The sequence below is a fragment of the Mesoplodon mirus genome (genome assembly GCF_964341445.2).
Source record: "Mesoplodon mirus genome assembly, chromosome: 9".
Classification (NCBI taxonomy): domain Eukaryota; kingdom Metazoa; phylum Chordata; class Mammalia; order Artiodactyla; family Ziphiidae; genus Mesoplodon; species Mesoplodon mirus.
The window spans coordinates 86,482,929-86,497,988 of NC_138985.1; the positions used below are offsets into that span (position 1 = coordinate 86,482,929).

Sequence of the window (15,060 nt, forward strand, 5' to 3'; positions counted from 1 at the left end):
CTTCAGGAGACCCACCCACCCACTGTGGGTTTTTGTTTATGTTCATAGAACGGAACATCTCTTTTGATGGAGAGATCTGTGAACTGTGATATAAAGATCCACGGGACACAAAAGAGGAATTTAGACCTTGAGGCCAGATACCTGGGATTTGGTCAAAAAGAGGGAAAAAAAATACCCAGTGCTTTTTAATCAAGTTCTGCAGCAGTACGTTGTGGTAGGAAGAACAAGACCTCTAAAATAAGATCGATTTTTAAAATTATTATTATTATTATTATTATTTTTTTTTTTTTTTTTTGCGGTACGCGGGCCTCTCACTGTCGTGGCCTCTCCCGTTGCAGAGCACAGGCTCTGGACGTGCAGGCTCAGCGGCCATGGCTCACGGGCCCAACCGCTCCGCGGCATGTGGGATCTTCCTGGACCGGGGCACGAACCCGTGTTCCCCTGCACCGGCAGGCGGACTCTCAACCACTGCGCCACCAGGGAAGCCCAAGATCAACTTTTGACTCTACTATCTTCTAGCTGAGTGTCCTTGAGCAAGTTTCTTAGTCTCTCCAAATTCATTTCTTTATCTATAAAATGAGCACCAATTTGAGGGGTTTGAATCTTTGGATGGAGAGAGAAGAGAGAGACAGAGAGTAAGAGAGAAAACACAGGGGGCATGTAGGCTCTCAGTGTATGACACAGAATAGGCACTCAAATGTCTGCTTGTTGAATAAGAAGCTTAATTCTTCAGCTGGACCATCTCCTGGAAGTAAGTCTCCTTTGCTTTAGAGATATGAACAGAATGATCCTTAAGGCCCTAGACCACACAGAAAAGATGCAGGACCACTCAGGCCCTGAAACTGTGCCTTGGATTTGAAACTAGTTGACCCAGTGGTCTTAGACTCTAAGAATAGAATACTGTGAGTGCCCCTCTAAAGGTTTATCGGGACGCCTGGACAGTGTTTGATCCCTAGACTAACAACAAAGGCAACATTCAAGTGACCCCACTCCCAAACTAGATTAAGTAATCCTACAGTGTGTGTTCCCGGCCCACAATACTTCCCCAGTGCATTCATTGCTCTGGCTGTGATTGCCTGCCCCCTTGTCTGTCTTGCCAACTGGGCTATAAACTCTGCTACCATTTAACTCAGTGCTATCCCCACTTTTTAACCCATAACAGAGGCTCAGTATATCTTCCTAAAGGAAAAAAGTCCAGCAACTTCTTTAAAACATCTACCATCGTTGGCTCGAAAAATCAACCTAAAGTATTCGCGTTCTCCACTCCCCCAGTTCTTCCCCAATACCCCTGCAGAGGAAGCCTCTTCTCTAGTTTCACCATTTGGGCCACTTGGATATCTGCTCGGGATGTTCCTCACCACATTGTTAATCTGTTCAGTAAATTGTGCTCAAAACCAGGATCTCGTGTACTGGGCCCCATGGCAGGAGTTCAGCAGGGAATGCTCCACTATCCCTCATGGAGAGGCTCACAGAATAAAGTGAGCTTGGATGAAGCCTCTGATTTTCAGAGAGGCCACTAGCCATTAGCCAAAATATTTCTGGATCAGTAACTATACCCTATCATCAACTTGACTCTCTAAAAATTACAATGTGGCTTTAGGACCTGGTACATAGCGTTCACTCAATAAATATTTGTTGGATAAAGGAATGAATGGGATAGGATGGGAATCTCAGTGAGCTTTTATTGCTCTGGGCTGATATAGGAGACATGCAGCAAATAAAGTCATTTATTTGAGGATAAAGCTAATAAAGTAAATCTTTAATTTGAGTAAGTCTAGATTTTGGAACCCACTAAGGTGGTATACCCTGAGAGTTTACTAACATTTCAGAAGTCCTCTGAGGAGCAGGTGATGTCTCTCATAAACATTTCCTGTCACCAACTAGGTGAGATAGGGTTTTCTGATACCACTGCTAAGCATGTGCCCCCTGAATTCAGAGTTCTCCCCAGAGATCTTTTAGCCTGGAAAACACTGGTTAACTAAACTCTCTATACTTCCAGGCACCAGAACATTCTCCTGCTTCTGAACTCTTTGGCTCCAAAGAGTAACTTGCTGGATTCTACACTTTCCTTTACTGATAAACTCAAATTATTTTGTTTCAGGCTTGTCTCCATGGCTGGAGACAAGGCCAGAAAGGCTGTGCCTTTAAGGGCAGGGATCTTCATAAATTCTCACAATAGTGGACACACAGTAGGCGTTTCATAAGTAAGCTTTTAAAATTTGTCTTCAATGTGTAGCCCTGTCCAAAGTCTCCAAGAGAGACATAGTGTGCATTGGAGAGGAGGGAAAGAACACAACCCTCATCTTTCTAGAGCTCTCCAGACAGCTTTCACTCACATTCTCTCTGTACCCTCCATCTTCTGACAGTGCTCTCAAAGGCTACGGACAATAAGCAAAACCGTAAAACGAAATCACCTAACACAATTTAAATATGGTAGATTAGATGCTAGGCTGGAATCTTCCCTTTCGATAAAAATAAATGCCTGCACAGACGATGATCGATCTCAAGCTTGACAAGAATTTCACTCATTCTCTAAAGTCTCCTGACACGTTGAGACCTCAAGCAGGGTGTTGAAGGGTCAATTTTTTGGTACCAACACTGACTCAAAAAGATTATTCTCCTGTGAGGTGAAGGAGAGGAAAGAAACGGGGGCAGTGAGATTTTTCCATCCACTCCACCCAGAGGGTCATTAATCCAAATGAGGCTGGGGTGGGTGGAACTCAAACATCGCCCATTCAACCCACACCTTCACCCAGGGTTGTTAAGACAGAAGCGCCCCTATCAATCTTCGGGTTGAATCAATACCCCTCCCGCAGAGACCCGCTCTCAGGAAACTGTGACAGGAGGAAAGGTCAGGAACACAGGATCTGGACCGGCTGTCGGGGAACAGCGGGCCCGAGCGCCCCCCACGGAGCCTGCTCTCAGCCAATGGGAGCCGGGATGATGAGATGAGGGGCCGCTGCTGGGCCAATCAGGCTCCAGGCGCGGCCAGGGGGAGGAGATGGGAGGAGAGGCCGGGGGCGATGGAGACAGAGCTACATCAACAGAAGTTTCTCACCTTGGAATGCGAGGGACGCTCCCGCATCTCCGGCACATCTTCAACTCGTCTCGGGAGGAGCGCCCCAAGCCACTTTCCCAACTTCCTCACGCTGCTCCCAGCTCGCGAGGAGAAGGCTGCTGAGAGCCCCTACCTACTACGGCTGGCCTTCTTTTTACGTTGTCTGCAGGGAGAAAGGAGGCGAGGGACAACTTGGTGCTGGGGAACTGACCTCTGTCCTGGTGGGCCTCTGGCTGGGGAGGGTCGAAGAGGAGTGGCTGGGCCTGGGAGACTCCATGCGGGGGCCATGGACAGAGCAGCGCTCCTGGGACTGTCCCGCCTGTGCGCGCTGTGGGCAGCCCTGCTCGCGCTGTTCCCCTGCGGAGCCCAAGGAAACTGGATGTGAGTACGGGGGCAGCAGGGGCGCACGGGGTTTGTGGCAAAAGGGATGCCCAGCCTCAGGGAACTTTCAGCTGAGGCTGGAGAGGAGAGGCGGGACCCTAGGGCGCGCGACCTAAATTTCGGGTAAACATCTGGGATTGGGGAGGAGAGCAGGGCAACGGCTGACGCTAGGGGCGGCCGTGTCTTACAGGTGGTTGGGCATCGCCTCCTTTGGGGTTCCGGAGAAGCTGGGCTGCGCCAACTTGCCGCTGAACAGCCGCCAGAAGGAGCTGTGCAAGAGGAAACCGTACCTGCTGCCGAGCATCTGCGAGGGCGCCCGGCTGGGCATTCAGGAGTGCAGGAGCCAGTTCAGATACGAGAGATGGAACTGCCTGGCGGCCGCCGCCGCCCCGCCGGACACCAGCCCTCTCTTTGGCTACGAGCTGAGCAGCGGTGAGGCCCGGGACGCTCGCAGCTGGCGCGGGACGGAGGGCAGGTCCTCCAATTCTTGTAAATAAAGAGTGCTTGCGTGGTCCCGTCGCTCCCTCAATCCCCAGAGAGGTCCTTTAGTGCAATGAAATTGGGGGCGACGGAAGCCAGACCCGGGTGCAGGTGCGGCCCTGGACGGGGTGACACCCCAGGTCCCGAGCGGGGCGCGTGGAGCTGTAGCTCTTCCTCCTTCCCGCGGCGCCCGGCCGGAGTTGGGCAAAAGCTGACACTCCACCCCGCCGACCCCTCGGACCCCGTAGCGCCCCCCTACGTGGGTGACCAGCTGGAGAAACATGATGTCGGCTGCAGGGAATGCCGCTGCCGCATCTGCTTTGATTTAAGCAGCTCCGCGGCGCACCGAGCCCTGGCTAATTGCAGCGAAGCCCCAAGCTGGTTGGCTCCTTACAGCACCGGGAAGACGGAATAATGGCGATTTTAAAGGGACTGTCCCGGGCAGCCCCACGTGAGGCTAGCTCGAGCACTACTTTAGTTCTCCCCTCTATCCCTTTCCTTCTACCTTTTCCCTCCTGTGCGCACAGCCGCGGCGCGGGAAGCTGAAGTAACACAAAGTTCCACTTCCACCGGCCTACCAGTGACTTGGTAAGGATAAAGGTACAGAGGTATCAGCAGATTCAAAGAATTTCAGGCCCTGGGCGCTGAAAGGTTCTTAGTTGTTTTTCACATTCATTTCGGTTCCCCCTCCACCTTTGACCCTTCCCCGCCGGCTCCCTACACTCACCGCCGCCAAAGCATCGCTTTTGCCCCGCTGCGCTTTGGCCGGCACACCCTTCCGAAGGAGCCCTGACTCCCTGCAGAAAAAATAGAAAAGAAGAAGAGGATGTGTTCTTCACAGTTGCTGAAATGTAGAGGCATCAGCTGTTGAAAGGGTTTATTGGACAACGACGTGATAACGTTTCTACTCCAATCTAAACATCTCCAAAGGGGGGGAAAAAGTCGCCTGCTGAGTCCCTTCTAGTCCATTTTATTACTGTTTTAATGGGACTTTAACTTTCAAAGATTTTAGCTCAAAACCTATTGCAGGTGTGTTACATCCATATTCAATATTCAATTGTTTTCCATAACAATTCTTTTTTTTTTTTTTTTTGCTGATGACATTTGAATTATCTTTAACTGCCTTTAATACTGTAAGAGGATATATAATACTGTATGAGAATATTTATATAATATTTAACTTTCATATTAATATTGTTTTTCAGGATATCCTGAAAAAATCAGTCTTTGATGTGAAAGGAAACTGCAACATTTATCTCCTTATTGCTTTGGTCTTTGCTTAATTTTAATTTGCATTCTGACGTGTATTTTTTATACAACAAAAGTCATACCAAATTTTTCAGCTTGTGTTTTCTGATAACACATTTTAAATTTAACGAGAAAGGTGAGCGGGACTCCTTTGGGCATTGTATCACTATTTACGTATCCATACGAGGGATTTTAAATTCAACGTGTATTTATAGAATTTTTATTGTCTGTTAAGTGCTGAGCTGGATGCTGACATACATTTCAAATTTAAAAAATAAACAGATGATATTAAGGTATGAGGACAATTTATGATATACAATATAGGAAAATCATACGGAAAATTAATGTTGCTTTTTTAAAAGCTGAGAACAATATGAAATTGTCCTTCTTAAAATATGTACTCATTAAAGCACCCATTGAAAAGTTGCTTCCCTGATAAGAAGATAAGTAGAAGACTTTGTTATGAACATAAACAGAGAACGGTATGACTCACTCATTTAGCAACTTATGTTTTATTCTAGGCACCAAGGAAACAGCATTTATTTATGCTGTGATGGCTGCAGGCCTGGTGCATTCTGTGACCAGGTCATGCAGTGCAGGCAACATGACCGAGTGTTCCTGTGACACCACCTTGCAGAACGGCGGCTCAGCAAGTGAAGGCTGGCACTGGGGGGGCTGCTCTGATGATGTCCAGTATGGCATGTGGTTCAGCAGAAAGTTCCTAGATTTCCCCCTCAGAAACACCACGGGAAAAGAAAGCAAAGTACTGTTAGCAATGAACCTACATAACAATGAAGCTGGAAGGCAGGTATGTATTAGAAAATGGAATAGAAATCCAGTGCCTTTAGGTAAATAACACTAGGATTATGCTTCTGGATCAATCTGACAAAATGGTTTAAAAACCAAACGTTTGCAGTCTAAGAATATATATGTATATGTGTGTGTGTGTGTGTGTGTATGTAAAATTATGTGTATGTTTATTATATATGTATAACAGCAAGTATATATATATATATATATATATATATATATATTCTTTCATGAGCCTGTACAGACCATATTGATTTAGTTTAAGTTTCCATCTGATGTGAGTTGAATCTTGTTATAGAATATATTTGTGATTGTATAGTTCGTATACCTAAAACACCAATTACAAAATAACAGAAGTACAAGTGCCTGTTGGGTCATTTTATTCCACCCTCTTAGATGGTTAGTTGCAGAGCCAGAATAAGACTTACAGTATCTGCCTTTCTAATGGGACTGAATCAAATTTCATTTTTTCAAATTTGAATTTTCATTATATTTTTAAATCTATATTTTAGTAGGCAATGACATCTAAAGAAGTTATCAGTTCTGTGCTTACTTTCTCTAGCAAAACATTCTTGAATACATTAAAGAATTCACAACTCAATATTTTTTGTAAAACAAAATTTATTTAAGGGAAGTAGTTATGTCATTATAGAGCAATGTAGATCCACTGTAAAAACTGATAAATACAGATAAATGTAAAGCAACTATAGCTATATTAAATATTTTGATATTTAAAAATATAGATATATTAAAGATCTAGGGAGAGGGAAATTTGAGAATCACATCTAATTAACCTCTTTTATGAATTTTTTAATGCTAAATTTTCTTAAAATGGAGTAAATTTGTAGCTTAATTTAACTTTTATGTATTTACCTTAATGAATATTGACATAATAAGCTTTGAGTTCTACAACATAGTTGAATTACTTGGTAATTCATAGTGACTTTCCAAAAACAGTCAAAACCTCTCTTAGGAATATAGATTTTCTATTTTGTAATAATCTTTTCAGGATGGGAATATCACCACATATCCTATATTATTGTAAATATTCAATAACCTGTAAAGGTCCCAAAGTAGTCATTGCAATCTGCCACATTCTCCTGCAATAAATTAAAATGAGTTGCAGTATCTCTTAAGAATATTTAAAGTATATGCTGCGTTTGTTTTACATTTTTGGAAAGTGAATAAATGGAACTCTCTTGGAATAGTTGCAAGTTTCAGCCAGTTTTCTTTACTTAACCACTTTGGTTTAGAATACAAAAACCGAAAACTCAATAAATATATCACCATAACACTTCAAATTCAAATTTGACTATTCAGTTCTATTTGAATATTGATTCAAAACGTAAGATTCGAAAATAGGAAAGTCAGTAAATAGCTGTGTAAGCTTTTCATTTTTTTTGTTTTGAAATTTTAAGTTAATTTATCTCACTAAAGTAACTCCTGCTAACACCATAGTTATGCACAGGTCTCTTCTTGATAAAGTTTTACATATAAAAATAATTAAATGAATGAGTTTTTGCTTCAATTTAAATAATATCCAATAAAGGAATTTTTATTATTTCTAACATATTAATATAAAAGAGGTTAAAGGTAATTAACATTTGTTCTTTAAAACTCTAAACTAGAGAAAAACATCAAGTCAAATTAATACATTTTAAAAACAAGAAAACAATTGAATAAATATTTAGTATCACCTTAGACCTTAAATCTTCTTTAGTCATTCTTTAAATAATTTGGTAGAGACTAAAAAAGATTTAATCAGAAAACAAAACTTCAAACTCATGTTATAATTCATTCTTTTGAATAAAGCTGTCTCCAGACTTATGAAAAGTCCTAAAGTATTCTAAAATGTATTTTTGTTAGCAATATTAGACAGCTATTTAGTTTTATTCCGTCTTATGTGGCTTTTTTTTCAAATTAGGTAGCAATATTTGCCTCTGTAACTATTAACTTTGATCTATTTATATTCTGATTTTTTTTAAAAAACATACAACTATTCAGCATCAATTTTAATCTACTGTTTGTTGGCAATAAAACAATCTCCTCACTTTACTGAGGTTTTCCCTATTATGCTAATTACGCCAAAAAAATTCAGCCTTTAGGTATATACGCATTTTGTGTAAATTTCAGTTTTCTCTACTGAATCTTTTTTTTTTCCCCCACATTGGTCTAGATGGAGTCTTAAAATATTACAAAATATTACCTGGATATTTTGAGGGTACTACACTGATGTTTTTGTTGGTCTTTTCTCGTGAACTATTACAATTCAAAACATTTTAATATTTTTCTTTCCATTGGTGGTCAAAAAAACAAACAAACAAAAATAGCCAACACCAGCACCAGCACCGGAACAACAACAAAAATCAACCAGGTTTCCAAGATATTACCTAACGTGGAAGAACAAAAAACTACATTTTCAATATTGGCAATTAGCAGTTTAATCTAATAGGTATATCCTTCTGAGTAAGGTTCAAGGTCTGCATTCAATTGAGCTGATTTTCCTCATCTCAAAATCCCAAACGCAAAACGTAGGAAAACGTTCAGAGAAATGTGGGTATGGGCGCTTAGTAGTGCTGTGAGCAGAATAGATGATTTTCTAACCGTTGACCTTAAATACTCTAATTCTCACTTGGTTTCTGACACCATTCCTAAAGTTATGACTCCAAGAATAATGTTGCCGAATGGTGATTGTCTAACAGAACGATGTGATGTCTTCCAGGGGCAGAACTTCTGAGAATAATATGACTTGGAATATTTATAGGTATTTCTTTTTGTCTGCTTAAAATATTTCCATTCTTCCCATGTTCACCTCACAAACTTTTAAGCTTCCCTACTCCATAATTTGTTTTATGATGAGTAACTCAAAAAAGTGGCATGGGCCCCACCCCCAAATTTCATTTATCTGTTTCAAGAATATTTACAAGTACTTGAACAACACACAAGTGTTTTGCTTTTCAGCAGGTTCATATATATTTTGGGACTGAAAGGGACAAAATGGGTCAGAGAAATAGGAATACTACAATTAGCCATCCAGCTTATGTCACCGTTTTCATAAAAACTTAAACAGATCATCTGATAGTTGACAAATGAAATGTCACAAAATGTTCCATAACAGTTGGGTTTTTTTAGTCATTTCTGTAAAGCTTGGATAAAGCAACCTACCGAAAAACAATCACCTCAGGCTGTGTTACCTCTGAGTCAAAACTAACTCCTTAGACCACTTCTCAAACAGTTTCTAGTTTTACATTAAGTGTCAATGATACATCTTTCCTATTTCCCTTCATCAGAAATTTATCAAACCAAAACTTAACATAGGGAGCCCAGTAGATTAAATGCTATGCTCCTAATTGCTCTCCCATAGTTTAAAAATATTCCACCAAAATGTGCACATCTGTTTGCAATAGTTAACAAAACATTCCTCTGTTAATATCTTTATAAACCTTTACAACTCAGCGAAGTAGAGAAAGGAATTTTCTCATGACCACACACAACTCATTCGCTTGCTCTTCTCTTACTTCTCCTGTTAGAAAATCACTATGCTATCACTGCATCTCAGAATGGCTATTTGACATCAATTAAGAATCCTAGCTGAAAAGCTCCAGAATATATATTTTTGGAGTGTTCATTCAATTTCCTTAAATATATTTGTATTTTCCACTTTCATTTTTCTCTGTTCTACCAAAATTATCCTGCTGCATATAAAGACTTTATATCATATATTACCATCTATCCTTATGGAAGACAAGTGTCTCAACCAGGCTATTTATTTTTCTGTCAAATTGGAATAATAAGCAAGTACACGTTCATGAACTACCTACTATATGCAAGGCATTTCTTCCTATAAAACTAAATCAAGTAAAATAATTTATGAAAATGTGCTCTGAGAGTTAAATTCTGTGTGTGTGTGTGTGTGTGTGTGTACATGTTATCTGCCCTTGAACTCTGCATTTCATCACATTCTCCTAGTGGTGGTTGCATTGCTTTATTTTATCCCTATTTGTCCAAGTTTCTTCCTTGGAGTCTTACAAGGGTATAATCATTTAAATTGCATGTCAAGTTCTTTGTCTTTCTATCCTAGAATACCAATATGAATAGTATTCACATATATAATAAAAATACTATTTCTTTTCTTATACTTATCGTTAAAGACAAAAAGGTAATGGAATCGAAAGATAATGAATTAAGTTCCTTAAAAATATCTCTAGAAAGTTTAGTTAACTCCACGTATTTAAAAGTTTCTAGTTTTCTATGGCAGGAAAATCTCCCCAAAATACGGATACAAATTCAGCAGGTGGTATCCCTGGATTCAAGATCAGTTTTCCCTCTTATCCTTCACACCTGTGCAGTAGTGTGTCACTCTTGTGTCCTAACACTGTTGTGGGCTGAGGAATTGGAGGAAAACCCAGCCAGATCAGGGTCCCCCAATATCACTGACTTCCTGGCAGTGACTCTTTTGTTGAAGAAAGTGGTCTTTATTACTTCCTCTTGATTCAGATTACCAACAGAGGATGAGTTAAAACTGTTCAAGTGAGCTAGACTAACCATTCAATGAGTATTTGGTGAGCATCTATTCTGCCCTCCATGCTTTGCAAATTGGCAACAGCATAGGTGATGTCTGAACTGGTTAATAAAAGAAAAATTCAGCTCCTCAGTCAAGAATCTGAGCGAGAGGCAGCTCTAAATCACTAAGTGATGACTGTAACGAGCGTTGATCAGGTTTAAACACATAAAATTACATTCTTAGATTTTTGGCTTTCTTTGGACAATTTGTTTTGCTGTTACCTGGCATTGATTGAGCTCTCTTTTTCTCATATCCTTTGGGCACTTAAAATCTGAACAAAAGTAGGCAGATCACATTAATTTGAACATTTATTTGCCTGGAGACTTTTTAAACGTGGAAGGCTTTGTGAATATCAAATGCCATAAATTTAACCAAATAAGCTTGTGTGCCAAATTGTTTTCAATTGAAAGGTAAATTTTACCTGAGATAATAAGAAATAGACATATCTATTCGCTTCTTAGTTTCATGAGTTCAAAACAAGCGTATGTGTCGTATCCTATAAAAGACAGTGTTTAAATGTTGTTCGGTTTATTATTTTAAACACTAATAAAAAGTATTGAATATTACATAAATCAATACCATATGCTCTCATTCAAGGCTGCAAATATAACAAATTGTTTGAAATACTCTGTCTCATTAGATAGTTCAGAAACTTTAGTTAATTTGTTAGGAAATGTAACATTCCACAAACATGTCAATGTCAACTGTGGTACAAAATAACAAAGTAGAAACCCCTGTCATTTTATAGTTTTGATAAGAACTGTAAGTGGAATTTAAGCCGTGGGGTTTTTCCTTTATTTGGCGAGATTACACACATAATTTCCAAGTTATCGAATGGCTAGATCCATTTTTTATTTTACCCAGCCTGTTGACAGAATGTCAACTCTCCAGTTAGTCCTGACGATTTATTAATCTGCCCTGCCATCCTCTGGGGATTGAAGGAAGTTATGCTGACTGGCCGGTATGTAAGAAATTAGAACTATAAACTTTTATTTTAGAAATCTCTGTATTGTTTTTGCAGTTAGCCCCATTTGAAATTTTATCTCAACTCTTACCGTACCTTCTTCTTCAGGGACAGGGGGCATTTATTTTGACCTTAATGTGTGTCAGGCAATGGACTCTAACCCATGTATGTAATCTCATTGAATTCGTCTAGCCGAACAGAATAACTCAGCACTTAGAATTGAAAAATCATATAAATATTATACCTTTTCTATGTTAGGAGGGTGCTACTGATCCATCAAGAGTAGGACATATGTTTTGAATTAATTTTCCAGAAGAGGGGAAGAATTGGCTGGGAGCCACTGCACTCTCCAACCCCCTCTTTTGACCAACTTAAGTTGATTAGTCAGGATTTCTCATGTGTTCTGTGAGCAAGCGATAGCATATCCCCCCAAACCCCTGTGAATATAACTGACTTTTGCAGTGATCAAACCTGAGAACTGTCAGTTCAGTAGCTCTCATCCTTGGATGCTCTTGGAATCATCTGAGCAGCTTTGTAGAAGTCATTGCCTGGACCCCACCTTGACAAACTAAATAAGAATCTCAGGGGTTATTTGTAAAGTTCCACAGGTGTTTCTGTGTGCATACAAGTCACCTGAGGCTCTTATTAAAATGCAGATTTTGATTCCGCAGGTTTGGTGAGGGGTCTGAGAGTCTGTATTTCTCACAAGTGATGCTGGTGCCATTGGTCCATGAACCACACTCTGAGTAGCAAGGTGCTAAAATGAACGGTATCGGGAACATAGAGACACTAATGAACATCCTCTCACACCCAAAATTAAATGAGAGATTAGAAATATAAGTAGCTTCCCTTTGTCATCTCAGCTAATCTCTGTTAACATTATTAGCCTGGTCTGCAGCTTTAAATTAGACTCAGAAAGGTTTGTTCTGTAGGGTGGAGAGAAAGACAAAACATTTGAATTCTAAGCCATCTAAAAGATCCTTTACATGCAAAATCATCCTTATTTTTAAAAATTATTATTATTTTATTTCTATTATTTAATTGAAGTATTTTTAAGCTATTACTATTTTATTCAATTTTAATTGAAGTATATAACCATCGTTTTTATACAGGAGTAAACAGATCCAGAAAGTTAAGTGATTAGGCTGGTAGTGCTTCTGTTGTTGAGTAAAACACTTCATGAACGATGTTTCACTCAATTCCTGTTGGTTTCAGGCTGTCGCCAAGTTGATGTCATTAGACTGCCGGTGTCACGGAGTTTCCGGCTCCTGTGCTGTGAAAACATGCTGGAAAACCATGTCTTCTTTCGAAAAGATTGGCCGTCTGTTGAAGGATAAATACGAAAACAGTGTCCAAATCTCAGACAAAATAAAGAAGAAAATGCACAGGAAAGAGAAAGATCAGAGGAAAATACCGATCCACAAGGATGATCTGCTCTACATTAATAAGTCTCCCAATTACTGTGTAGAGGACAAGAAACTCGGGATCCCAGGGACCCAAGGCAGAGAGTGCAACCGCACATCAGAGGGCGCAGACGGCTGCAACCTCCTCTGCTGCGGCAGGGGCTACAACACGCACGTGGTCAGGCACGTGGAGCGATGCGAGTGCAAGTTTATCTGGTGCTGCTATGTCCGCTGCAGGAGGTGTGAAAGCATGACTGATGTCCACACTTGCAAGTAACCACTCCAGCCTTGGGCAAGAGTCCCCAGTGACAGACGTACAACGGGAGTGGCTCCCACTGTGCTGGGCTGGGGAGCCTGACACCTGCCTCAGAATTCCCAGATCCTCGAGGCTCTCTCAGAAGTCCCTTTACCTGATCGATGTCAATGTCACACAGTAGGCATGTAGATTTCTTGGGATTCTAAAACTGAAAAAGTTTGAGTTCATATGCTCGTGGTTTAGGGAACAGATACTGAGGGGCAAGGAAGATAAACTGTCTCGTAAGCAAGAAAGAACAGGAAAGAGCCTTCATGCCGAGAGACCTGGTCCATACTCAGGATAAGATCCTTGACTATGGAACTTGGTTATGGAACTCAATAGTGGTGGGTGAATATTAGTCATTTTAAAAAGACATCTATTAGAGCAGCAAGGAGCAGTAAACATGAATCTCATTCTCTGAGTATTTTTTATGAAGAAATCATACTAAGTGTTGGTGCATAGAAACAGAAGGTGTTGGGACAGGTTAACAGAAGCGGTGGGTGCTTACTTAACACTTTCACTCATTTCAGAAGAAAGAATCTTCGTAAGTGATATAACACCCTTAAAACATGTTTGTTAGCGATATTTCATGACAAAACAAAAGAAGCAAGATGTAAGAAGCAAAATGTAAAAAGCAAAATGTATGATTTGGAGTTTAAATGACTTTTAACCAGGAGAATTGATCTAGAAGAGTATCAGTGAGGTATATAGCAACCTTTATCTTTGGCTTCACACTTTCATTATAGACCAGCTTCCACTATTAAAAACTCAGCTCTGAAATACTGGAGGAAGGGATCCTGAAAGCATGTGGGAAAATCAGAGGTAGAAATATAAAGGGCTCTCGTACATTGAAAGGAAAAGCACCCTTTAAATGTGTAAAGACAGTATTTTGTACAGTATTTTGTTAAATTTTTTTATATTGTGTAAATAATGTTTTTAAGTTATATGATATATATTGAAACTTAAGATATTTTTTGCCAAAGCCCAAGAGCTAAGGCAATAAAATTATCTCAGAAATAATAGTAGCTTCTGTTTCCTTTCATACTATTAACTTTGACATTTTTTCACACATTGAAAAAGAAGTTCACTGAGCAGTTAGTTATATGGATGTGTATTTCCTGCCAAAATGGCAGCTTTATATGTTGTAAATTAAAATATGTGGCTATATATTGACAATTGTGCTATTTCAGCAGTCAGATTAGTTGAATTCTGTTCTCAGTTATGTTTAACTTGTAAGGTTATTATAATAAATTATACAGTAAAAGTCTTAACTGGAAAAAAGAATCTAAATCAGAATAATGATCAATTTGTGGATTTGATATCCTGGATATTTATTATGTTGTGGGAAATGCTGCATTTCCATGTGAATTTTGAGTGGTCTTTCTTGTTTTAGTATTCATGCATGTATATTCATGATATTTTACAAGATTCCTGGTGAAAATTACAGGGCTGTATTTAAGGTGGTATTTTAATGTAAATGCTATGTTTTTTATGAATTGTTAAGTATTTCAGTATCATATAGAAAAAATAGATTTTCTAAGTTCAGAATGGACAAAGAAAATTCTTTTTCTCAAAATAAGCTAAAGAAATGTTTCCCTGCTCACCCTGGTCTCATTCTATTTCCTTTCAATTTTATTTAAAAGGCAAAGCAATAATTTGTGAAAAAGAGCAAACCATGGAAAATGACTCTGATCTAATATTAAAATCAAGGCTAAACATTTAACTGTGACCCTTAAAATTTAACAAAATTACTATTTACTGAATGAGAGACTCCAAAATGACAAATGAACAAATACAGTGCTTATTTAAGAGTGGTTTACCATTTTTTAGCATCCACTGATGAGAATAACCTGAAAA

The 15,060-nt window shown here is 39.6% G+C and overlaps 1 protein-coding gene across 1 annotated transcript; it reads left to right on the plus strand.

Moving 5' to 3' along the window:
• Positions 1-3,223: 3,223 nt before the first annotated feature.
• On the plus strand, positions 3,224-13,185 carry WNT16 (Wnt family member 16; the record flags this gene model as incomplete). Its single annotated transcript, XM_082631851.1, has 4 exons — positions 3,224-3,439; positions 3,630-3,871; positions 5,689-5,975; positions 12,721-13,185. The coding sequence occupies exons 1-4, from the start codon at positions 3,345-3,347 to the stop codon at positions 13,183-13,185; spliced, it is 1,089 nt and encodes a 362-aa protein (XP_082487977.1). The 5' UTR covers positions 3,224-3,344.
• Between the last annotated feature and the right edge of the window lie 1,875 nt (positions 13,186-15,060).